This window comes from Rhincodon typus, chromosome 29, assembly GCF_021869965.1.
Source record: "Rhincodon typus isolate 14 chromosome 29, sRhiTyp1.1, whole genome shotgun sequence".
Classification (NCBI taxonomy): domain Eukaryota; kingdom Metazoa; phylum Chordata; class Chondrichthyes; order Orectolobiformes; family Rhincodontidae; genus Rhincodon; species Rhincodon typus.
In genome coordinates, this window is record NC_063360.1 from 19,282,218 (window position 1) to 19,307,217 (window position 25,000).

Consider the following 25,000-nt stretch of genomic DNA (forward strand, 5'->3'; position numbering starts at 1 on the left):
CCAATCCACCTAACTGGCATGACTTTGAACATGCAAACTCCACACAGACAGTCCCCCAAGACTGGAATCAAACCCAAGTCCCTGGCACTGAGGCAGCTGTTCTAACCACTGAGCCACTATGCCGTCCCCTGGAGGAATATTTCCTGGAGGACTGGCTGAAACTCTAACTTTTCTTTTAAAAAAAAAGAGAAATGTGTGACAACACAAAATAAGAATTATTTCTAAAACGAGGTACCAAGTACGTACATATATTCTACATTGACATTTATGTTAAGTATACAGTTGAGGATTCTTTGCAAGGAAAGTTACTGGTAAAATCATTTGGTGCCACTTTTTCTGGAAGGTTGACTTAATCAGCAACAGCAAACAAGTTTCCTCACTGCACAACACAGTTAAGGTAATGGACTGTTCAGACAACTTTACTCAAGCTCTGAAGGAGGATCATTGGACCCAAAACGTTAACTCTACTTTCTCTCCACTGATGCTGCCAGAGCTACAGAGTTTCTCCAACAATTTTTTTTTGTTGCATGAATGCTTTACTTTACTTACTATTGCTTTACTTACTGTTTTGCTAGAAATCTGCGTGTGTATTTCTGGATGACAATAATGGCTTGGCATATCTGCTGATATTTTTTTCTTTGCATCCAACCTCTCATCATCTTCTGTATCATTATACAGGCAGCGCGAAGTTTGTTTGTACGGAGCTTTTCCAGATAGGCCACCTGCCCTGCAGAAAAGAAGATCTTGGTCTTTCCAAATTGATATTTGTTCTCATCCTGTGGGTAACAATTTAAAAAGCAGTTATTGTTACTACCTACCCAAAATAAAGTCTAAACATCAGAAGATCCATCATTGATCTCATTATAATACTCACTAGTATGTAAAAATTATAAGCATAAAAAATACATATTCTTAAAAGTAGTATCCATTAAGGTAACATTAAGCTTTAATTCTAAAAGGTGTCATGATTGGGCTGAAGGTTGACTTAATCAGCAACAGCAAACAAGTTTCCTCACTGCACAACACAGTTAAGGTAATGGACTGTTCAGACAACTTTACTCAAGCTCTGAAGGAGGATCATTGGACCCAAAACGTTAACTCTACTTTCTCTCCACAACGAAAATAGACAAGTTTGGTTGGGGGTGGGGGGACCTTTAAATACAAAATCAAAACCTAAATGAAATCAATTACCACAGTAGAAAATAAAATAGAATAAGTGTCAAGCACAGGTGGCAATGGTTCACTTTTGGATTGAACACTTTAAGATTACAGTTATGTTACTGCATTTTACAAGACTCAAAAGGTTCTTTATGTGCGACGAAGAACTTCGTCATACAGCACAGAAACAGACCCTTTGGTCCATCTTGTCCATGCCGACCAGATATCTTAAATTAACCTTGTCTCATTTGCCAGCATTTGGCCCATACCCCTCTATACCCTTCTTATTCATATACCCATCCAGATGCCTTTTAAAATGTTGTAATTGTACCCACCTCTATCACTTCCTCTGGCAGTTCATTCCATACATGCACCACCTTTTGCATGAAAATGTTGCCTCTTGGGTCCCTTAAAGCTTGCCCCTCTCACCTTAAACTTATGCCCTCTAGTTTTGGACTCCCCTATCAAAAAGTGACCTTTGATAGGCGGTTCACCCGATATATGCCCCTCGTGATTTTATAAACATCTAACTTATTGAAACATATTTAATATAGGAGCCACAACAGCCAAATCAACCACAGGAAGCTCTCACAAATAATCTGAAAGTGACAAGATTTTTTTTTTCCTCCAATTTTACAAAACAAACTAAGTGTCCAGGGAAACAGGGAGAGCACTCCCACACCCCTTCTTCAGAATACAGCAAATTGGAGACATCTGAAATCTCAGTTTAATACTTAATCCAAAGACAGCATTTCTAACTGTACAGCATTCCCTTGGTACTGACATTCTTCAGACTTGTTTTTTGTGCAGCAAGTCATGGAGTTGTACTTGAACCCATCATCTTCAAATTCAGATGACAGTGCTACCACTGAGTCACACAACTGTCATGTTGTGGGTATGTGGTATTTTTAAGAGTCTTCATCTTCAATTTATTTGGACTATTCCTCTGCCACCAACATTGAAACTAAGGAATTAAAGCAGATTTTTCTGACAAATGATCAAAATGCAGAATTACTCCCATTTAAAAAGGATACCATGTGAAATCCACTGCTACCTGCATAAGGAATGGTTTCAAGATCTATCACTTTCCTGAATTTTTCTAAAGATTGATTGAGCGATTGATCAATTGATCAAATGTTATTCACAATGGTGAATAGGTTGAATACAAGAAGTATGACTGATTTTATCCTAAGGCTAAGCAGTGCTTGGAAAAGCAACTTTTTTTAAAAAAAAGTTGCAGGTACATAATAAACTTAGGTACAAATTTTGTTCATGTGCCAGAAAAAAGTTGCACTTTGCGTTGTTTCAAACAAACATTCACAACTAAATGTTTGATCAAGACTGAAGTTTTGAACAAGGGCACTCTTTCCCCCTGGCCCCAACCTGGGCCTTTAAACTAGTCAAGAAACATGGCATGACATTATGACTTTTTAAACCTTGATTAGGTCTTCCAACATGTTTTTACACGTCTGTTTCTCATCTGCACAAATGTTATTTTCTGTCATCAAAACTCTGTAGCGGCTAAAGAAATCAACATAGGTCCACCTAAAAACAAACAAAAATCCAACATTAGTAAACCTCAACATAACAGTTTACATAATTCTACAATGGAATGATGTAATGTTATGATGCAGAAACAGGTCATTCAACTCCATAAAAATCGATTTTATAGAACCAAGTCTCCGCAACCAATATGAATCACATTGTGATGTCAAACTTTCTTCATTGTGAAGAGGAGTGAATTCTGATAGTCATGCACAGGTTTCCTAATATTGAAAGGAAATCTGTACAACCCACTTTATTTTGGAGTAAAGTCTGTATTTAGTTTTCAGCCTTTTGCCAAATATCTCTCTCCTATGATAAAATATAGATTGACTGATTGATCAATCAATCGATCAAATGTTACTCACAATCAGGAATAGCTGGAATACACCAAATATGACGGATCCTATCCTAAGGTTAAGGGGTGTTTAGAAAAGCAACTTAAAAAAGTTGAAGGTACATAATAAAATAAAAACTCCTGTTATAATTAGAACTAGGTGCATCAGTTTGCGTTGCAGACAGAATAAAAGGCATGTCCTCCCTATCATCACAGGAGGGGTTGGCTTTGATTTGAGCATGAATATTGTTTGATGCGTTCCAGGTACTTGTTACATTTGTGGGATCATGCCATTTTGCAAAAAGGGCAACCACCTCTACATAGTGTTCTATGGAAATAACAATTTAGGAACTTAGTTTCCTTCATTGGATTGATCAAAGAAAATTATAGAATTCTAAACTAGTTGTACTGCTCTAAGATGGAAGAGAGGAAGAAGCATAAAACGCAAGATAGATGGACTCTTGCTACCAATAAGCACTTAATGGAAAATGTGTAAAGCATTGCTGCAGGCATTACCCATGTTAACATTTGTAATTTTTAGCAGAGTTTTGTAAAATTTACAAAGTCACCAAAAGGTGACTCCAGGCACAAGTTTACCAAGTCAGAAATTTGCAAAAACAGCATGTTAGATCATTTCAATGTTTAATATTGTAAGCAGCTGTTAAAAATAAAACTTGCAGAAAAATATACTTTAGGATGGGGCAAATTTCAGCAGAAACATCAAATGCTCTCACTCTGAAGCTTTGTTTACAAAGTCAAAAAAAATCACTCCATCACAGCAATGTGGCATATCTAAACTTGAATGAACAGTTATCCTAAAAATTGCTATAAAGACAAGCTGACTCTGCAGGTTTCAAGTGTAATGGTTTCAGCTATTTCTGCTACCTTAAATTTACTGTCGGGCAAGTTTGAAACTTGCCCTTTAGTCCAGTATTGGGCTGAACTCCTGTCACTGGACCTACAGGATTTAAATTCACCGAAATTATATTCCAGTTTAACACTCAACTCTGTTACAAATTCTGGTAAATGCATTTGTGGTGAATATAATTGCAAGGGACTAAACCACAATTCATATACAAACCTAGGAAATTCCTCAAAAGCATGTCTGCACGCAAGTCGTGTTTTTAATCTTGGCTTTCCTTTTTTGAGTTATCAAATCAAAAGTTTGCTGGCTTTCAGAATGGCCACAGTTAATTTATGAAAAATAAAGATAGTGCATTCCTTACTCAAAGCATGAAACATTAGCTTTCAACTATCAGATATTAATACCTGGGACCTTTCATGGACTATAACAATTAATTTTTTGAAGAACTTAAGATGGTCAACAGACCAGGTTAAGCCAAGTTCACAAAACCAATGCAAGATTAATAACTGAGCTAAAATCGATTTAAACTAAAAAAGCTCAGCCAAGCTTAAAGAAACCCTTGTCTCCTAAGTTCAATTTAGGCTTATCTTGGAGTTTCACATATGAAGCATACTACAGATTGCAACAATGCCTTCAGTTATGTTCAGATCCTTAGTGTATAATGTGAATAGTTGTGATCCCAACACTGACCCCTGCAGAGCTCCACTAGTCACTGACTGCCACCCTGAAACACCTTTTATCCCAAGCCTCTGTCCATGCCAGTACTTGCACCCAACAACACGGGTTCTTATCTTATCTAGCAGCCTCCTGCGTGTCACCTTGTCAAAAGGCCTTCTGGAAATCAAAACAGATGGCGTCTACTGGCTCATTATCTCCTCAAAGAATTTTAACAAACTCATCAGACATAACCTCCTCCTGAAGCCATGCTGACTCCACCCTATTTTACCATGTTTTTTTAAAAATTAAATCCTCTGCTGATTTTTAAAGGCTTCCCATTAATCTTCATAACATTGTATGATTTTGTTTTTGCTTTTATGCTGTCCTGACTTCCCTCGTCAGCCATGGGTTGCCTTATCCTCCCCTTTTGCTTCTTCCTTGGGATCCATTTTTGCTGAGCCTCCCAAATCATTTCCAGAAACTCCCACTATTGCTACTCTACCATCTTCCTTGATTAGGCTACCTTTCCAATCAACTCTGGCCAGCCTCTCCCTCAGCTTCGTAGTTACCTTTACTCAACTGTACTCCCGTTACATCTGATTCAAATCTTCTCCCTTTCAAACTGCAGGGTGAATTCTGTCACATTATGGTCATCGCTCCCTAGGGATTCCTTCATCTTAAGGTCCCTAAATCAAGTCTGCTTCATTAGGTCCCCAAATTCAAAAATGCCTGTTCCTTAGTGGGCTCTACCACAAGCTGCTCCAAAATAAAACCAAAAAACACCTCTCGCAGACATTGCACAAATTCTTTGAGATCTTCTACCAACCTAATTTTCCCAGTCCACCTACCTACTGAAGTACCCCACGATTACTGCAATAGTGTCTTTCTTACATGGCTGTTCCATCTCCCAATTTATTTTCTTCCCCACATTCTGACTATTGTCAGGTGGCCTATATATAACTCACATCAGAGAGTTTATTCCTTTGCAGTTCCTCAAGTCTATCCATACAGGTTCTACACCATCTGACCCTATATTGCTTCTTTCTATTAATTTAATTTCTTACTAACAAGGCAATGGCTGCCCATCTGCCTGTCCTTTCAATTGGATGGGTATCCTCTGATATTTAGGTCCCAGCCCTGAACTCCCTACTGCCTCAGAGAAACCCCACAATATCACCTGACAATTTCAATCTGTGTTACAAGCTCATTTACTTGGTTTCATATACTGCATCTAAGTACAACACCCTCAGGTCCTGCATTGACTGTCCCATTCTCAGTCGTCCACTTATCTGCTGTGCCTAAAGTTGATCCCTGACCCTTTCCATACTCTGTTCGATTACTTGTTCTGGGAAGTTTAACCTCCGTTGAGCCTTCCCCCTTTAACTCTTTCCATCATTTTCCATGCAACTGAACCCAGTGTTCCCCCTTAATCAGATACGGAGAATTGCAAAATTAACATCATAAAAAGATCAAGTAGGAATTGTAGATTCAATGGGGCCACTCAAAGTCAAGTCAGGGACAGCAAACAAAGAAAAGTTGGATTAAGAATTTTTTTTAAAATTACATTTTAAATCAACAGCTCTACTGAGGGAAGGAGAGTTTGTATTTTGAATTATTCAGTTTCAATGCCAGAGGTTGACTGGCAGTAAACATTAATCACCTAATGAAAAAGGGTACTAAAACTGAAGCATCAAGTTTAATTTGCATTTACTGCACAAGCACAGCAATTTCAAATGCAACATGGTGCAGTATATCTTGGACAGATCTTTTAGGTCTGTGCTTAACCATGTACCTGAACTCAGCTAGACAGCATAACTTCTACAGCAAGTTTATGGCTCAAATGAAGAATAACTATTGTTGACCACTATCAAATGCACATAATGTAGCTGCTATATTAATTTATTAAATAAAGTGTCTGATAATTACAGTCTATGCTTGAGGAGCAGTAACCTCATGAAAGAGGGATAGTTTCGGCTACTTCTGGTTCTAAAGGGTTTAAGTCCTCAGCACACCAAGATAGATATCTAGGAAAATGAAAGCAGTGCCCAGGGTATGCATCACGTACTAAAGTACATTTAAATACAAAACAAATTGACTCAGTCCTCCTCTCTCATGAGGCACATTCAATGCTATTTATACTTACCTAGATGGATACCCAGCAGCACTGAGACGGATTGTTTCAAGAACACCGCAGGCTCTTAATTGTTGTACCATTCTGTTTGGGTTAAACCTGCAGCAGAAATGCCAAACTTTAAGATTAATAGCCTTTGACTACAAATTAAGTAGAACTCAAATACTCATTCCAGAGGAGTGAACTGTATTGTTTTACAATGTCTAGCATTTATAGCTGGTCATTTATCAGCTTCTTTCAAACCTCGTCAGATTTCCACCTTTCACTATTCAACATTGAAACTGGGATAGTACTCACATCAGAATTAAAAACAACAGGAGGCAGCCATTCAGCCCATCATCTCTTTGGAGCTATCCAATTACTCCCACTATCCATATTGCTCCATATAGTTTTCCCCCCTTTTAGGTATTTATCCAGCTCAGTATTGAACATTACTACTGAAATGTTCCTTTCTGCAATGCATTCCAGATCACAACAATTCAAGTTTCTCACAACCCCACCACTCCATCACCTGAAATCCCTCTACAGGTTATCAAGATTTCTGATACCCTAATCCTGAAGAAATGATGTTTGAATAAATTAAAAGCACAGGACGCTCAACTGATTAAGGAACAATAGGGAAGTGGTACAAACCAACAGCTTTACAAGATAGTAAATACCACCTCAATAAAACTGATCACTAATTCTCAGGTCCTTATCCTCATTAACCCACCAAATTAAATTAAATTTATACAGGTGTACAAATCCAGTTTTAAACTCAGCACTCAATTAGAATGAACCTTTGTACTGAGAACAGCCGTACTGTTCTTGAACTAAAAAAGTTTGCACTTGAGTCTCCCAAGAAAACTGCATTGGATACCCATACAATAATGATTATGCGGCAACAGATGTTGCAACCATCCTTTAAAAGATAGATAAAAAGTCCTGCAGAAAGTACAAAACATGAGCAGCAACAATAAAACATTTTCCAAGGTGTCACTGCAATTTTGCATTTATATGATGCAATTAATATAAAAACAAAGGCATTTCACGAATGGAAAGATGGGGAGGAAAGCATGCAACAAGCCAGCAATACAGATTACCAACCAACTAGGTACAATCAAAATAAATTTTGAGGTATGGAGAATGGTTCAAAATAATAATGTAAAGAAGCAAAAAGGATCGAGGAGATCTGATGGAAACGTTCAGTATGGAAAGTTTTAGCAAAATTGGAATCAAGTATTTTCATTCATTGAATCAATAATGTGCCAGCATGGATAAGTTTTCACTTCATTCATAGAGTTAGAATCAGGCCTACATGGAGTTTTCTCATGACCAATCTCTTAGTCCTCTTGATGCAGCTTTGCATAAAATTCAGAGAAAAAAACTCAACGGAAGCAGAATCCATGGTAATTATTTCAAAACAGAAAAAAGGAAGATCCAAAAAAGTTGGGAAAAAAAAGGGTAGGGAATGGGGCTAAAAATAGATTGTAATGCATTTTCCCCTCAAACTTTGCACATCTTTGTGCTGCCGTAGCATTTTATATAGGAACAATTTGCCCTTTTACCAGGTTATTTTTAAGCAGAATTCTATGTTTTGCATATTTTGCCCATTTTACCTGTCTAATGGGCAAAGTACTTAGCACTGTCTTAGGACGCACAAGAACACCGACATTAAAAACAGCAGCTATAGTAGGAACTGCAGATGCTGGAGAATCTGAGATAACAAGGTGTAGAGCTGGATGAACACAGCAGGCCAAGCAGCATCAGAGGAGCAGGAAGGCTGTGTTCATCCAGCTCTACACCTTGTTATCTTAAAAACAGCAGCACCTGATTTACTCACGAGAATGGTTCCTTTGTATCATTTGGCTTTAGGCAGCGGACATAGTGAGGAGATGTTGAATTCAAAGTTTCCATTAGGAGATGGAGTGATGCTCGAAACTACAGAAAACAATGTTATCACTTGTTTATCAGTAACTCACAAAACACTTGAAATGCTAGAGAATAGTCTTAAGTTGTCTTGTTGGAGTTAACTGAGAATGATGCTAGAACATCTACATACACAGAGTGTAAGCACATTGACAGTTCTACGCAAATTTCTGGGACAATCGAACAACAAAGCACAGTTGTAACATTTCTCCAAGGAGCAGAGTTGGAGGATGATGATGATCAAGGGAAGCAAGAAAATCAGAACCACCATAGATGTTTCTGAAACTTATTCTCAGAATCATAGAATCCCTACAGTGTGGAAACAGGCCCTTCAGCCCAACAAGTCCACACCGCCCCTCAGAGCATCCCACCCAGACCCATTCCCCTATAACGCACCTAATCTACACACCCCTGAACACTACGGGCAATTTAGCTTAGCCAATCCACCTAACCTGCACATCTTTGGACTGTGGGAGGAAACCCAGGCAGAATGTGCAAACTCCACACGGACAGTCATCCGAGAGTGGAATTGAACCCGGGTCCCTGGCGCTGTGAGGCAGCAGTGCTAACCACTGAGCCACCGTGCCACCCATAACTTGCCTTGGGCTGGGTGGTAGAGCAAACTTTCTACAAGACTTGCTTTTGGTTATGCACAGTACCTGACATTTAGCTCCACCACACTGCGCCATAGACAGGTTTCTGCCCGATGTTGTTAAAAGAACCCTCCAACTTCTCCATAAATGGCATTTATCAATTTCATCCCTAAATCCCTCTAGAGGGAGTATTTCCCTATTCACCTCAACAAAGCCCTCTATACTTCAATTTAAATCTCCTCTTGGCGTTCTCAGTTTTACTGAAACACTGAATATAGAAACTGTTAAGTTTAGATTAAAAAGCAATTAGGCAGAGGCCCAGTACTCACCACCCATTCTACCCCACTGTAGATCATTTACATAATAGAAAGTCAGCACCAGACTACTGACATCCAAAAATCCAACTCCAGTTGTGAAGACCCATCACATAGCACAAAATGACTACTGGAAAAATGGTACAAATTAAATTAAATTCCCTGGCCAATAAAAGTCAATCCATTTTGTTCTCCACATTGACTACTGAATTAGCCCCTTTTATGTACTTTACTATACCACGAAGATTCATTACCCATTATTATTTGGATCTCTGGTTTCTAAAGTAGACAGAACATGCATAGCTTTAAGTGACAGTAGGAACTGCCGATGCTAGAGAATCTGAGATAACAAGGTGTAGAGAATTCTGAAGGGTCCAGACCTGAAACGTCAGCTTTCCTGCTCCTCTGATGCTGCGTGGCCTGCTGTGTTCATCCAGCTCTACACCTTGTTATACATAGCTTTAAGCTTGGTTTGCATTTCTATACAGTGGGTTAGGAACAGGATACTGTATATAAGTTTTGGCTAAATTCATCTCGTTAATGTTGGGGAGTTTCTCTGAACTCCAGTGCATGCTCTCGTGCAATTTCATGTTGCATTAAACATGCACCCTACCTTCATGGCACTGTTCTCCTGCTGACTAGCAAAGTGCTCACTACTGCCAGGAGCTTCTGGAATTCTCACCACTGGAGGAAACTATTAAGCTCTACTATGCACTAGTGCAGACTCTGCAAACAAGAAGTGGCCCTTCAAAAGGTTCTGATGTGTGCAAAATTACAGTGGAAATAACCAGAGCAAAGTTGGCACCTCTACTTTCTTGATAGGGACCTGGAGGGCCTGTTTAACAGGGTGGTGGAGAACAGGGCCATCCACTTTCGTCTGGACCACAAGACCACAGCAGACCGTGCCAGCTTCATTTGAAGTTACCACTCAGGGCAGCGCTGTCTTCATGGCCCAGAGGAACACCTGCAGGACTGACTATGAACCATTCCCTGGACTGGAATGATACAAATAGCTTGATTCTGAACACCAATGGCTGACTGACCACATTCAAATGAGCAGATATTAGCTGATGCCTCGACTTACTGTGGTGGATCATCCTGACAACAGTTTTCCCCCCGCAATCCCTGGCCTTAAATTTGACTAAGGGTAACTCCTCTTAGACACAGAGATAGAGCCATTTGGTTGAAGCAATTCAGCACAAGCTGATAGCACATGGTACAGGGTGTGACAACGGCACAATATTGATACTAGCCTGTCATGTTTACTGGCTGACTGGCTTTGTCTACGCTAAAGGAAAGGCAAAACGGAAGTACTGCAACTTCTGAAAGAAACGACAATGCACAAAGTCAAGGCAAGGCAAAGCAAAGCAGAGTTGCTTTAAGCACCCAAGTAGATGCAATGTGAGAGATTACTAAGAAAGCAAGCCAAGAGCCCCATGAAGTATCCTGTGCCAATGCACAAGCTGGATGCCTGGCATGCAGAGCGGCCTGTCAGTGGCAATGGCAATGGCAATGGCAATGCAATGAAAAGGTGTCAGTGAACTCTAAAGGGCAGAGCTGAAGTACTGCACCAAACTATGACTCAATCCAAGATGGAGTTAGGCTGGCCATTTGCCATCCCAAAATGTAAATGGAGGGTGCAGGTGGTCACTGCTCATGGAGTGTGCCTTGATGTTGAGAAACAGTGACCCAGATGGAGAGCTACAGCTGTCTGATCACCACTCATGCTGGGAATTGGCACCATCAACGTTTTCTCCAATGCCTGGAGAAATAGCAAGCCTGTATAGAGGGAAGGCAAGATTTGCTAATAAGGAAGTGTTAATGCTCTCGACTTGGGCCTTTGCCATTCCAATGTGACTTAGCCAGCCTGCCAAACCTTGTGGAAAAAAAGAGTCACTTTTTTGACCTCTGTCAAAAATCTTTTTATTCTGTATTTCCCCAGCTGTCACCACTGCCCATGTCATTTAGAAGATGAGAAAATTCCACTCAGTTTTAGTTTTGCTTCTGAGTCTGAGGGGCGACAGGTTGTCTGGAAACTTGTTTACGTGACTGAATTAGGCTTTTAAAACAAAAAAAAGGTGATAAATAGTTCAGTGCCTTAGAAAGAAATGTGTTGGGGGGAAAAAAGAAAATAGACAACAAGGCATTTTCTGACTTAGGGAGACAGGAAAGAGAGACACAGATCTATCTAGGTCAACCAGTATGCAGACATCCTTCAAAAGAAAATGGTCAGTCCTTCAGAGACAGAGTGCAGTCTCCAAAATGGTCAGGGCAGGGAAATTTTGCCTTGAGTAAGAGTAAAAGCTCAAAAAACAGATGGCTGTGGAAGAGAAAGCTGAATGTTAAGTAGTAAGTGAGCTTTGATAGCAGTGTCAGGATTAGTTAATTAAATACCAAACAAACGCAGAAGTTTTCCAGGAGTAAAACCAAATTGTAGCTGCATCCACTGAACCAGAAAACGAAATTAAATTAGAAACAGGTTGATCCTTCGCCAAGGCTTGAATATATGTAAAATTGAAGGTAACAGGGTCAAATCCTCATCTGAATTTATAATAAGATTCTTTCAAGTAACTTCTTTCCTGTAACAGTTTGCATCTTGTTAATAGATTTTTTTTTTAAAACAAAGTGCGCAATCTCGACTGCCTCTTGCGACTGATCACTATAAATAACTAAGATTACGAAAATAAAACTCCAGGATCAGACTTGCCTAGTAATACTACCAGTTGAAATAATCATCACCATCCTCCTCCCTACAACTGGCCTTGTGGACACATTTCTTTTTTGGAAAATTGTTTAGGAAGAGGAGATTTGAGCAATGAGATGATATTTTCACAAGGCTATTACAACATTTAGGTTTATGTCTCTCGTTATACCGAGTCATGCTCAAATTACAGCAATAGATTTTGTACAATCACGGAACATCCAAAATTTTTGTTTTAAATCCTTAGTAAAATAGTAATTTGCACAGTTCTAGGTTCGACCCATTAGTGAAGGCCATCATTAAATGTTAATATCCAGCATCTCTGAGAAAAATATAGCTTGAACTAGTCCTGAGAGAAACTTTAATGTCAGTACTTTTGCTCTTGAAGCACGCAAATATTTAATAAGCTTACTTCATAACCTGTTATAGAGCCAGCATTGAAAATCTAAGCATGTTGTTTTAGAAAATGAAGTTTATTACCTGGTATCCCACTGTTTTTTTGTGCTCACTCGTCACTGGCAAGGTCTTTCTTAAAGATTTTAAAGTTACGTTGGAGATCTGACCTCTTCTTGTAGAAGCATCATCATGGAACAGCTCAGAAATCAGCTCAGACTTTTGGAAATAACACAAGTAACAAGATTAAGAAAGCTCAGTTTTGGGGCAGATTTCTAACTATTTTCTCACAATTTGCTTACAGCACAGGCTTCATCTTGGGTAACAATGGCCAAAACTACTCAATTAACTTTTAAACAGTTTGGTGAACTCATTACGAGGATGAACCTCTCTCAACCCCACGGCTAAAGTGAGAAAAACCCAGACATTTCCAGAGATACTGAATTTCTACATAACTTCTTGTAGACTCAGAATGGAGATCACTGTATGCCATTAGTAGCTTATCCAATGCTCCTATGGTCCTCAAACATCAATATAATTAACTACATACTTCACATCTTCAGACCTCCACCACCATATTACAATTCAATTTCAATACTCCAACAAGCCTATTCCCTGCAATGACTTACCCTATGCTTTATTCTAAGAATCTACATTGTTCCTCTTTGCAACATATCCATAAATCAGGCCAGCACAAAACGAACGTCAGCCTTCCTGCTCCTCTGATGCTGCTTGGCCTGCTGTGTTCATCCAGCTCTACACCTGGTCATCTCTGCTATTCTGGCTTATCCATAACATGGAGCTGGTCAGAACAGTCTTCAGTAAGCTTTAAAAAAAACCCCACTCTGTTCCCATCCACTAGCACTTGAGCTCAAATCCATACTCTGTAACAAGGGTCAGTTCAAACAGAACCCAATGACAAAAAGGTTCTTATTGACATCAAAAGTAAACCTCAAACTTGCACCCATGGCAGGATTTCTATTTCTAACATTCCACCCGTAGCACAAATCCACACAAATACTTCAATGCTAAAATCATCTCAATCTCAGACATCCCCATACTCCAAACTCTACACAAAGTTCAGATCAACTAAAACCATCCTCATTCATGTAATTATTCTTACGTATTGCTCATTGCCTAGATGAGCTTCCCAACCTCATACACCAAGTCATGAACTTTTAAAAACCACTCTGAAAATCCAATGACTTTGTCACATCATTTGTAAACTTCAAAGACCACATCCCTGCACCCTTAGTTCTCAGCTTCCAACAATCAGCACAAATTTCAGTCATTAAAATTTCCAAAACCATTCCTTTTAGTGCCATATTTTCAAAAGCCTTATAAAAACTTTGTGAAACATTTCATTTTGGTCATCACACTCCCCCACCATCTACTACCTAACAACTTCTCCTTTCAAACCAACCATGGAATGTTTTAATCCTTTAAGAAATCTATTGCTCCCATTTTTGTCATGGGCTATCCTTTTATTTCAAGGGTGCTCCTCTTTGAAAGTAGAATATGTTGGCAACCTATTGTTTATTTCTCACCTGTACTACTCAAAAGCATCAATAGTGAACCAATCTGTAGTACTAGAGTCTGTTTAGATACCTAGGAGGCATTTTTAAAAAATCAAAGTTATTAATTCCTTGATTAAACTATGTGCCAAAAATCTTGAACATAAGGTTCTCTGCAGTTTTGAACGGACTTCAAAATAAGTGTAGTTAGGACCAACTCCAGTCTTGGACCCCAATTGCACAATCTAACTGCTTTGTGTCAGTGCATGGTTATCATGTCCAAGTTAAAATTGACTTCATTCCTTACGTGATTTGTGGTCAAAGTGTGGCATAATGTATAAATGGCAGAGTTCCCAACTGATTTATACCGAACTGCGTGAAAGTAGGTACCACATTAATATACAAGCAAGATAAGCTGTAGAGACACTAGACTGTCTTCTCTGTTGAGATGTTTACTACCATATTAGCTGTAATTTAATCTCATTAATCTAGTAACAAAAGTTGAAGTTACAATAGAACTCCAATCTGCAGACTTTATAAAAGGTTAGCTTTCACAATCGGCAGAGTTTTGTAATTCATAAAGGCCTCATAACCCTAGAAGTCAGCTACAACAAACCCTGTTTAAATTGAAATCTAATAATAAAGTGAACTCATCTGTTATCAAACTCAAATCACTTAGATACAGCCAGTCTAGAAAGGATGGAAAAAGAAAAAAAAAAAACAGAAAAAAAGGACCATGAAATGTATTTAGAAAAGATAACCTTAGCTGAAGAGCTAGCAGATGTGTGATGGACCAGTTGAATTTCTTAGTGGTATAATTTATATGGTGTTATGTTTAACCGGTATTAAGGGTCCTGCCATGTAAATCCAATTGTTACATTTCATCAAGTCACTTAGATGTAAAACAAAAAAATCAAGCAACTTCCACACATAACTTTACAGACAGATCAAGTATTTCCCAAGGTTGGTCAAGACATCATGAAAACATGATCAATGAGAAACTTTTCAAATTTCAATGAATTGTAAAAATGTTTACATTGCAGAAACTTGGTAAATATATGATGCAAGGTACCAAATTTAAAAACTTACTTAATCTTTCAAATAAAATTCTAAAATGCTATCAGATACAAGCAGAGAACTTCTTGGAAAACGTTCCAGAATTTAAGATCCAAATCACAAAGAAAATCATCAAAATGAGTGATTATCCCAATCCACCTCTTCAATAAAAACTACAGTTCAGCTCCTTGGGAACTGGTTCAAGATAATACAATGCTTCCATGAACAAGGTTAAGTGTACTTACCTTACTTGCTTTCAAAATGTTAATTGGCTCCTCATAAACTGTGTCTCTATTTTTCTCTAAAAATCCTTCACACTGATACAGCACCTGAAGGCAATTCATAAGTTTCTTTATAGATATAACATTGAATAAATCTTCTTGACCCAGTCACTTTCTGACATTTAGTGTCTCATTTATAGCCCACATCACATGTTCACTAACCAAAAAGAGGCCATTTTCAGTCAGGGAATGGATATTTTACTGCTGGATAATAAACAGCATTCAAGGTGAAGAATGTCACACCAAGCAAAAAGGAAGAATGTACCTACGTTCACTATCATTTATGAAAATAAAGCATTCCCAAATTAAGTTCAACTAGATACAGGAAAAATGCTGCACGCTATTTTAACAGTGTGGCTGAAAAGCTTGTAGTTACATTGATACCTCATCCTCTTGCCAGCATCAGTCTAAGCTACGACATGAAGTGGGTATAAATATCAACAAAAATGTCTTTATAGAAGTTGAACTTCATTGTGATGAACACTGAATAGGTTTATTACCCATTAATTAATAGCTAGTAACATTATATGTTTGGAATATATCTTGCGAGTTCCAGCTCAACTAAAGACTTTGTATACTGCTACTGAAATATTCTTGCAAATTTGGTTAAAAAAATTAAGTAAAACAAAATAAATACACTCACCGTAGTTGTGCAGGGAGGGGCAGTGGTGACTTTAATTTGATGATCACCATGCCTCAGACAAGGGGACAGGTTGAGAAGGAGGGGCCTTCATGGCAACCTTAGCCCAAACTGAACCCGCACTGTCGGCTTCACTCGGCATCACAAACTAGCCAACTCAACTTCCCGACTCCCAAAACACAGAACTCAGTGACAATCCTTCACTTGACGTTGGATCTTATTGGTTGATGTCATCAGGTACTGCTTGCCTTGCACAAAAGTTGCTCAAAAACAGAACTACAACACCTACTGAAATGGCGTTGCTATTTTAAAACTAAAATGTCTAAAATTACCAGTTTTCTGCCAGGCATCGATCAAATGTTTAGACAGTGTTAGCTTCAAAGGTGTCAAGTAGCCACAGACTACATTTCAAAAAGGTTTGCTTCTTTAACTACTTTGAAATTTCGAAGTCCACTGTGTCCTTCAGTTTCTTTCATCTTTCAACTGTCATGAACATGAGTCTGAACTCCCAAAGCACTACAAACATTAAACCCATTTTAATGGTGGGTCTTTTCAAAGCAAAAGAAATGTGACAGCCAAAAATGGCCATGCAAGGTAAGTGGCTTTATGGATTCTGGAGAGAGATCCAATGTGTGTCACACCTACCAATGCTGAAGGAAATCCAGACAACTGCCCTTTTTTTAAAACAAAAAGGTATCCACAAATGGAACAGATCAGTTTTTTAAAAATTAAGCTTAATACCACCCACTAATGGTTAGATGAATAGAGGAGGGAGTGCTGGTTCATCCCTACTCACCCAGGACATTAAATGGTTTGGGATTTCTAGTCTGGGACCATAAAACAGGGAACCTCACTCGGGGTCTGGTTGTAACAATCTCCAAACTTGTTATTAATCTTTTGAAAAATCCAGCTGGTTGTGACAAAAAATGAACTGCATACAATAATTAGGTTTGTTATAGAAATTAACAAAACAACCACCTACATCAGCAGCAAAATGAAGAATAATGAAAGCAGAATTTGACATCCTAGGTTTCTGAAAGTGACGACTTGTATGCAGGTGACGATTATACAATTTCTGAGCCCACTTCTCATCTGTTCCATTAAGTATCTAAAATTTTAAAAAAAACAGAAACAAAAACAAAACAAAACACCCACTTAGACCAGCACAAATATTTATTGGAAAGGAATCAACAACTAGCAGAATTAAAAATACATCGGTAAGTCAATGATACAAGGATTAAAAGTAGAACCATATTAGTTTGCAAGCTTAGTACAGCTATCAGTACAACTTTAGACCGTTTCGAAACAAATGTTAGTAAACTATTCCATCTTTTGACAATCTTCATGGAGCATCCACAGTTTTTTTTTATGTTTGTAATCACCAAATTAATTTTTTCCCCCTCCTCCCATCTTGGATCAATTTAGAACTGCTTTATTTAAAACTAATTCTCTGAACCCGTGATAGAAAAACAGCATGTACAATTACCAAACATAAGAGTCCTAAGAATCTTTTAGAGTCATGGGACTCAAAACATCAACCCTTCCTCTCCCTTTCTACAGATGTTGGCAGACCACAGCTCCTCCAGCACTGCTTTTATTAGATCTGTGGCATCCACTGCATTTTGCTTTTACATGCGTCGTTACCACTTTCTAAAATCAGGCTATTTCAACTCGGGTCAGAAGTCTCAAATAGGACTCTTCGGAAATAAACTTAACGGTTTTCACCAGTGGCAGAATTGTGTTTTTGTGCACAATCTACAACTAGTTGTCTCTCAGGCTTAATCTGACAATTTTATCACAGCTGTATTTAACGCCTTTGAAAACCTATTCTTCCTTTCTAAGGCCTGAAGGATAGCTCTTAGTCTGTGGGCAAGGAGAGACAGGTCACTGACCAGAAATTTGGTGGTGGTGGTGGGTAGGGTTCCAATAATGATATAGAACAAGGGCAATTATGAAATCCAAAAAAAAACAAAAAAAAAAAAAAAAAAAAAAAAAAAGTGTCCCAGCTTGGCAGCTCACCCTTGTTTGCAATGGAGTTGCAAAGGGCAATTCCACATGGTCAATATCAGAAGCAGGAAGGAGATGGGACCAGAAGGTCCCATGGTAAGAATGCTGTGTCCAAATGGCATGTTTCTCTGCTTGTGAGTTCCATAACAAAATAAATCATTTAAAACGAAGTGTTTGGTGCTCATTGTTTCAGGCTGCTTTTTAGCCCGCACCTCTGCATCAATATTAAGAGGACTGTCACGGAGACTTTATGTTCTACATTTGCAGGCTGCTCTCCCAACCACAAGGTGGTGCAACAGTTTGTCTAAAATTATCCACAGCCATCAATATTTAAAACTAAAATTGTGCATCTTTCCATTTACTAAGCTTCATATTAATTCTTACCTTACATTCCTCATCTAGAAGATCCAAGACCCCTAGCTTCGCCTCAATAACATCAATACAAGGCTGATTGTCGTAGTAATCAATAAGTGTCCATGGTAAACCTTCAGCTAAGTACTCCTCCTGCTCTAGCTTGAAAACATGCTGGGAAGAAAATATACAGAAAAAGTTTCCACGCACGGTCAAAGATTAGGATTGTACAATTGTACATAGCCACTAAGAAGTGCTGTTTGACACCAAATGAATTCTGTAGAGTAGCATCAGGGCCATTTATTTAAATGCTTTCACCGAGTAATGTTGAAGAACAGCCATCCACCATAACCTACTGATTAAAAACAGCCATCCATTTAAGCCAGAGGAGAATTTTAAGCCAGGGGACTTGCAATCCCATGTTTCTCAAACACAGTCTTTGAATCCGAGGCAGTTAAAAACTTTTTAAACTCTTTCTCCTACTACTTCGTGCCCAAGCATTTTTTGTGGATCAGGCTCGAAGAGCTCAATTGCCTACACCTGCTCCTAGTTCATATATTCTTATAATAATCCATCAACATCAGTGCTCAACTACTGGCATTTGTTCTATAGGCAATATGTAATTTTCAGTTTTCATGTTACCACATAAATCAAGTAGATGATCAGGTTCATCAACTTCAAGCTGCAAGATCCAGCCGACCAACTGTAGACTGGGACAACAAGGTGCAGCCCTGCACCTTGTTGTCTCGGATTCTCCAGCATCTGCAGTTCCTACTATCTCTGATTCAACTGTAGACTGGCATTGGCATAATTATTGTGGGCTTCTTTAAAACTAAACACCAGCTTTTGCCCAATTGATAAACGTTCAGTGGTCTTAACATTTTCACCATTTGTTCTCCTTCCCCAACCCCACCTCAAAGTTCAGCTTGCATTTTAAAAGGGGATGCAATATATTTAACAGTATGTGGTAAAAAGCTTTTTAGATGCACACTGAAAGATGTTAAAGAGGAGAATTTGTAAAGATACCAGAATAACAGTTTGGTCAATGAGGCAAATTTTAAACAGCAGAGCGAGTTGGAGAAGTCGTGTCAGAATTCTCTCTGTGGAAGCTGCAATAAGAGCACACTGTTGAATTGCAAACCACAAAAGCATGGACACGAGAATGAAAAAGTTAACTGATAGCAACACTGGGACATGCCAGAGGCAAAAAAAAAAAAAAAAATTATATATTGTCCCATGCATAAAAGTTAAATATTGCAAAAAAGAAAAAAAAGAGGGAGGCTAGCATGGAGGAGTAGTTGGACCGAATGGTCTGCCCGAAACCCGTGACCCTAAATAGCCATAATGGGCTAATCAAAGAACAAAGAAGTCACTGATTCAATGTGGATCTGGGCTCCTATGTTGTAAATCCATTGGACCCAATATCCTGGGCCACTGAGAAATTGATATTATAATTATGAAAAGTAGGTTTGAAACTTGTTTCTTCACAAAACAAATCAGAGTCGGTAATTTTAAATCCGAGATAGATACACCTAAGATATTATGGGAAATGGGCCAAAGGCAGGTATGTGGAGTTAGGCCACAGATCAGCCATGACCTCATTAAACAGTGGAACAGAATCAAGGGACAGAATGGCCTGCTCACATTCCTACGTAATCATGAAATTAAATCCGAGTGCAATTTTAACTATTACCTTTGCTTGGTGAGCTGATAACAAATAACAGACCTAGGACAGTTAGAACACTGAAGTGGTCAATGAGGTAGTGACCATAACATTTAAAAAATTTAGTTGGTCATTTAAAAATAATTGTAAAGGCAGCAGGGAAATTACATGGTAAATGTAGCTACAGAGCACTAGGTATATGCGCAAGTGAATATAGAGCCCTCTCGTGAGGGAATTTTTAGCATTTTTTGTTTAAACTAAGAGCATTTTTCCTCCCACAGTCCACACCAGCCTCCTGAGATAAGACTTAACACCTTGACCCAGGGGAGTTTTGGTGGCCAGGAGCAGTCAGTTGATTGGAGAGGGGGCAGAAGAAAGAAAAGGGAGTTGTCATAGAGGAACACAAAACCGTCCTAGCAGGAAATGAATAGAGCAAAGCCTGTCAGAATTGTTGTGGGCTTCTGGGGATGGACAGAGTTAGAGAGAAGGGAGATTTCCTCATCCATATGGATCACATGCCAAGTAGGAGGTATCCCAATAAAGTCAGTCCCTTGTCTTTGTTGCCAGCCCATCCCTGTACAACTCATTATCACTCACTCACTCCTGGCCTGGGCTTTTCAAAGCTGGGCATCGAGTGGTTCATTATCAGCAGCAATCACCAATTCCCCTAATAATACTGCTCTGATTCACTCTAGGTTCTCCGAGGTTTGTGTTGATGGTGATGGTGGAGTAGAAGGAGAATGCAAAAAATTCCTTCCCTGGGATCCTTTCTTCTTGGGAAGGTTTACCACTACCAGCTTTCCCCCTAAAAAAATCAGCATTGGTGAGGACTTGAGAAGTTGGCCAAACTTCCCATCACTTCCATTAAATACCACCTCTTATAGTTTTCAAAAGGACACTGCCATCAATTAGGTGCAGGGAGCCCACAAACTTTGGTTATTTAAAATGAAACATTCCAAACTTATTTTGCATAAGACCACGATCCCAACAATCTAAACAGATTAATTCGAGTGGTAAGGGAGATTGTTGCTGATACACAACTTGCAGGGCTGCTTTCATCTATTGTACTCCCAATATCTTCATCAAGCCCATTTAAGTAAAATCAGCTTTGAACATAACTGCTTCATCATCTTACGACCTAACAGTATTTTTTATTCATTCACAGGATGAGCGCATCGCTGGCGAGGCAGTATTTATTGCCCATCGCTGGCTAGGCAGTATTTATTGCCCATCCCTAATTGCCAGAGGGTATTTCAGAGTCAACCACATTGCTGTGGGTCTGAAGTCACATGTAGGCCAGACCAGTTAAGTTTCCTTCCCATAAAAGGGGCATTAGTGAACCAGATGGGTTTTTCCAACAATCAACAATGGTTGCCAATAGATTCTTAATTCTAGATATTTTATTGAATTCAAATCTGCCATGGCGCAATTCGAACCCAGGTCCCCAGGACATTATCCAGATCTCCGGATTAAATCGTCCAGCCATAATACCACTAGGCCATCCCCTTCCTGACAAAAGGATCTTCTGCTGCTTGCACATACATTAAAAAAAATCATGCAAACTGATTTTAAAGAAAGGAATCCCAGAATAAAAGATGAAACACTGCTGGAAGTGGAGGAATTTTAAAAATACTCTTACAGAAATCTTACCAAGTTAAACTGTTGCTGTAGCTTTTCATTTGCATAATTAATGCAAAATTGTTCAAAACTGTTATTTTCAAATGTTTCAAACCTAAAAAAAAATTTAAAACGTTATTACAACAATTCAATTTCAAGAATTTGTTTGATAAGCATAAAGCTAGTCACTCATACCCATAAATATCCAACACACCAATGAAGGCATGTTGCTTTGAAGATGATCTTAAGGCTTTATTGACCTGATTCACCATCCAATCAAACAGCTTCCCATAAATGTGTTTTGCAAGAGCATCCCTGGAATGGACAGCCTGTTCCAAAGTCATGGATTTGATGTAGGTTTCACTTAACGTAACTAGCTTGCGGTGACAAAGCCAACGGGCCAACTGTTTTTTCTCAAGTCCCAATAACTTGCACAATTGATCAAGATGCTTATCATTTAACTGCAGGCCAAAGAAAGAAGAGAGAGAGAGAGAGAAAAACAAGCAAATCTGCAAGTTAAGGTGAATAAAAAATCCCATGCTTTCAGCACAACTCTGGCTCATTTTACTTTCCTTTCCATCCTCAGAAGGTTCTTTGTCTAATTGTTTTTAGTGAATGTGCTCAAAGATACATAAAACATTGGTTAGTCTGTTCTCAAAACAGGACACATTTAAAAATAAATTTCAACAAACAAACAAACATTGCTTTCACTACTCCAAACAGTAATGGATGTCTTATGCGTATCACTGCAGTTTTGCAACTGACTTTTTTGCCTGCCTGATGATCCAATTCTGCTCAGTTCTTACAGTACACCGTAGATCAGCACTTCACAACTTTTCCCCTTTTGACCCCATTTCAAGACTCAAAAACTGTCACAACACCTGAGAACAAAGAGGTGGGAGAGTTCAGCTTTTATAAAACCTTTACAGCTTCATGATTGCCTCGGAGGCTGTAATTCCAAACTTTCAGCTCATCACCCCACTTGGGTCTCAACCCCAACTTTTAGAAGCTCTGCTTCTAAATATTGGATCAAACTGCACATCCTGTGGTTTAGATTTATTCCACATACTATTTAGGAAGTGGAAATTTGGTCAGACAGAATCCAAGAATTGTTAAAAAGACACTGTCGAAACTTTTTAATCTTGCACTCATCAGGACAACTTGCAAGAAATACCAATAGAAAGAGAAAACAACATTTTTACCCTGTTTAAGAACAGAGGGAGGTTTTCTTTATATCCTATTTGATAAATCAGCCAAGGGGCTCTCTACCACAGCCTACCATAAGCCTACCTTCACAAGTCAATATACTCTGCTTCATCTCAGGGTGTAACAGATTTTTAAAAATTCATTCACAGGATGAGGGCATCACTGGCTAGGCAGCATTTATTGCCAATCCCTAATTATGCAAAAAAAAAGGAATCCTAAAATGGGCCTTATCAGCAATGTCAAAAATAAGGCCCAAGCAACTGGTTTGTTGTGCATGCTTTATATTGAAATTGGGTTCAAAGCCATTTTGCAGGATAACTTTTTTTTTTCTGATTAGTTCCTGCTGTACATTGCATAGTCTACCTCAGATTAGGGTAAAGCTTCTCAAACATTTGAGCTACAGGCGATATTCGTTGTTTGACGCTGCTATAGTGCAAAAACCACTTGTGTTCCTAACAGAGTTGCCATCAAGCCAAAAAGACAAATCTCTCCATCATAAACATAGCCTTTGGTGACACTATGACATTCCAAATCATTAAGCCAAGATCACTTTTTGAAGTGTACCCACTTTTGCCATAAGAAAACAGTAATTTTCAACTAAACTGCTGGCAGTTGAACTGCAAAACCTCAAAACAAAAGACAGATCAATTAACCTGCTTTTGGTATTTATTGTAAAAAGCAATATCTTGATGCTTTCAAAGGCCAACTTCAAATATATAGCAAAAATTGTGTTAAATCATTTTCCATTCATAAAATTAAGATCGCAAAGCAAACTTACATTAACAAAGCTATTTTCACCATCACGGTCATTTGATTGAAAATTTATATTTCCCAGGTGAAGAATACCAGCTAAAATTTGAAAGATTTCCATTTGATGAGATTCACAGATACCTGAAAACATCAATAAATAATAATCAAACAGCTTGCTCAAGTTGTAATACACTGTCATAGGAAAGGCGGAATCAAGAAGGCTGATCTTTAACTCAAGATGCATTTCAGAGCACAAATATCCTGTCGAGTCCTGGATACACTTCGGCTCGAAGACATTCCCATGTGATCTGGTTACTATAGGGAGACAAAAAGGTCACACAGAAATTCGCAGCTTTATCATCCTTTCAGTATTTTACAGAAAAACGATAGCTGAAATTTGAGCTGCTGAGAAACAAAAGGAGACTAATGATAGGGGAAATCAGAAGAATTCTGAGCAAATAATTAAGCAGGAGGCTATTACAAGTTGAGCTACTTTAGAAGATAGAAAGGAACAGATCTGATAGGGATCTTGAAGACTTAAAGGAATTGGAGAAATTCACTGGTGAATCACATCTGAAAAACCTGAAGACCAAGCAGAATAATTGCCCAAGGTGGTAGTTAGAACCAAATCTCCTTTAGGGAGTTCAGGGCAAGCATGGAGCTGCTCCTTTAATATTACATGGCTGGTACCCAATAAAAAGGTCTATTTTGTTTCACTGGTAAATGTAAAGTGCATTTTCTTTATTTTGATTTCTTAGTGGCCCATTAATGAACATTTGACAGATGTTAGTTTGTTACAGTAAAACTCTTAGGGTCTATCAGTCACTAGGAAGTTATTTTCATAAGTTAGTCTCAATAAGTATTGTAACAAAAGTAAAATGAATTTGTCAGTCACATTCAGAAAACAGATTGAATGTCAATACTAATTTGTAACAGACAAATTCAAAATGCAATTATATTCAAAGACATGCGCAAGACTCCTGTCAAGTTATGAGCAGGAATACAATACAATGCATATTCTTTTGTTAGATATGGGGTTCATTATTTCACAATCCTAAACACAGTCACTTCATAAATCAACCAATAAATTATGTGTAAACTTGCTTTGGTAACTAGGCCTTCAATTTCCTGGAAATAAATTAGATCACAATGCCTACAGCTGCACAAGTTGAACAATATGTTTAATTCTAAAAAGTACAATACAATGCAGTAAATGTACAGATACACAAACACAAACACTAGATGCCCAGGGAAGCAAAACATACGACCAGCCCAGCCTGTTGCAAGCATTTGTTTGTAATTTTAAGCATAAGATT

The 25,000-nt window shown here is 38.5% G+C and overlaps 1 protein-coding gene across 1 annotated transcript in view; it reads right to left on the reverse strand.

Annotated features, from left to right (window-relative positions):
- Positions 1-25,000, reverse strand: part of LOC109923391 (unconventional myosin-Vb-like) — a gene marked incomplete at its 5' end in the record, with an annotated part of 126,168 nt that overhangs the window by 52,742 nt on the left and 48,426 nt on the right. The window contains 11 exons of the mRNA XM_048613914.1: positions 565-776; positions 2,595-2,703; positions 6,703-6,789; positions 8,513-8,610; positions 12,687-12,818; positions 15,415-15,498; positions 17,073-17,198; positions 18,482-18,622; positions 21,762-21,843; positions 21,924-22,189; positions 23,713-23,825. Of these exons, the coding sequence (XP_048469871.1) occupies positions 565-776; positions 2,595-2,703; positions 6,703-6,789; positions 8,513-8,610; positions 12,687-12,818; positions 15,415-15,498; positions 17,073-17,198; positions 18,482-18,622; positions 21,762-21,843; positions 21,924-22,189; positions 23,713-23,825 (1,450 nt within the window). The remainder of the gene's footprint in view (positions 1-564; positions 777-2,594; positions 2,704-6,702; positions 6,790-8,512; positions 8,611-12,686; positions 12,819-15,414; positions 15,499-17,072; positions 17,199-18,481; positions 18,623-21,761; positions 21,844-21,923; positions 22,190-23,712; positions 23,826-25,000) is intronic.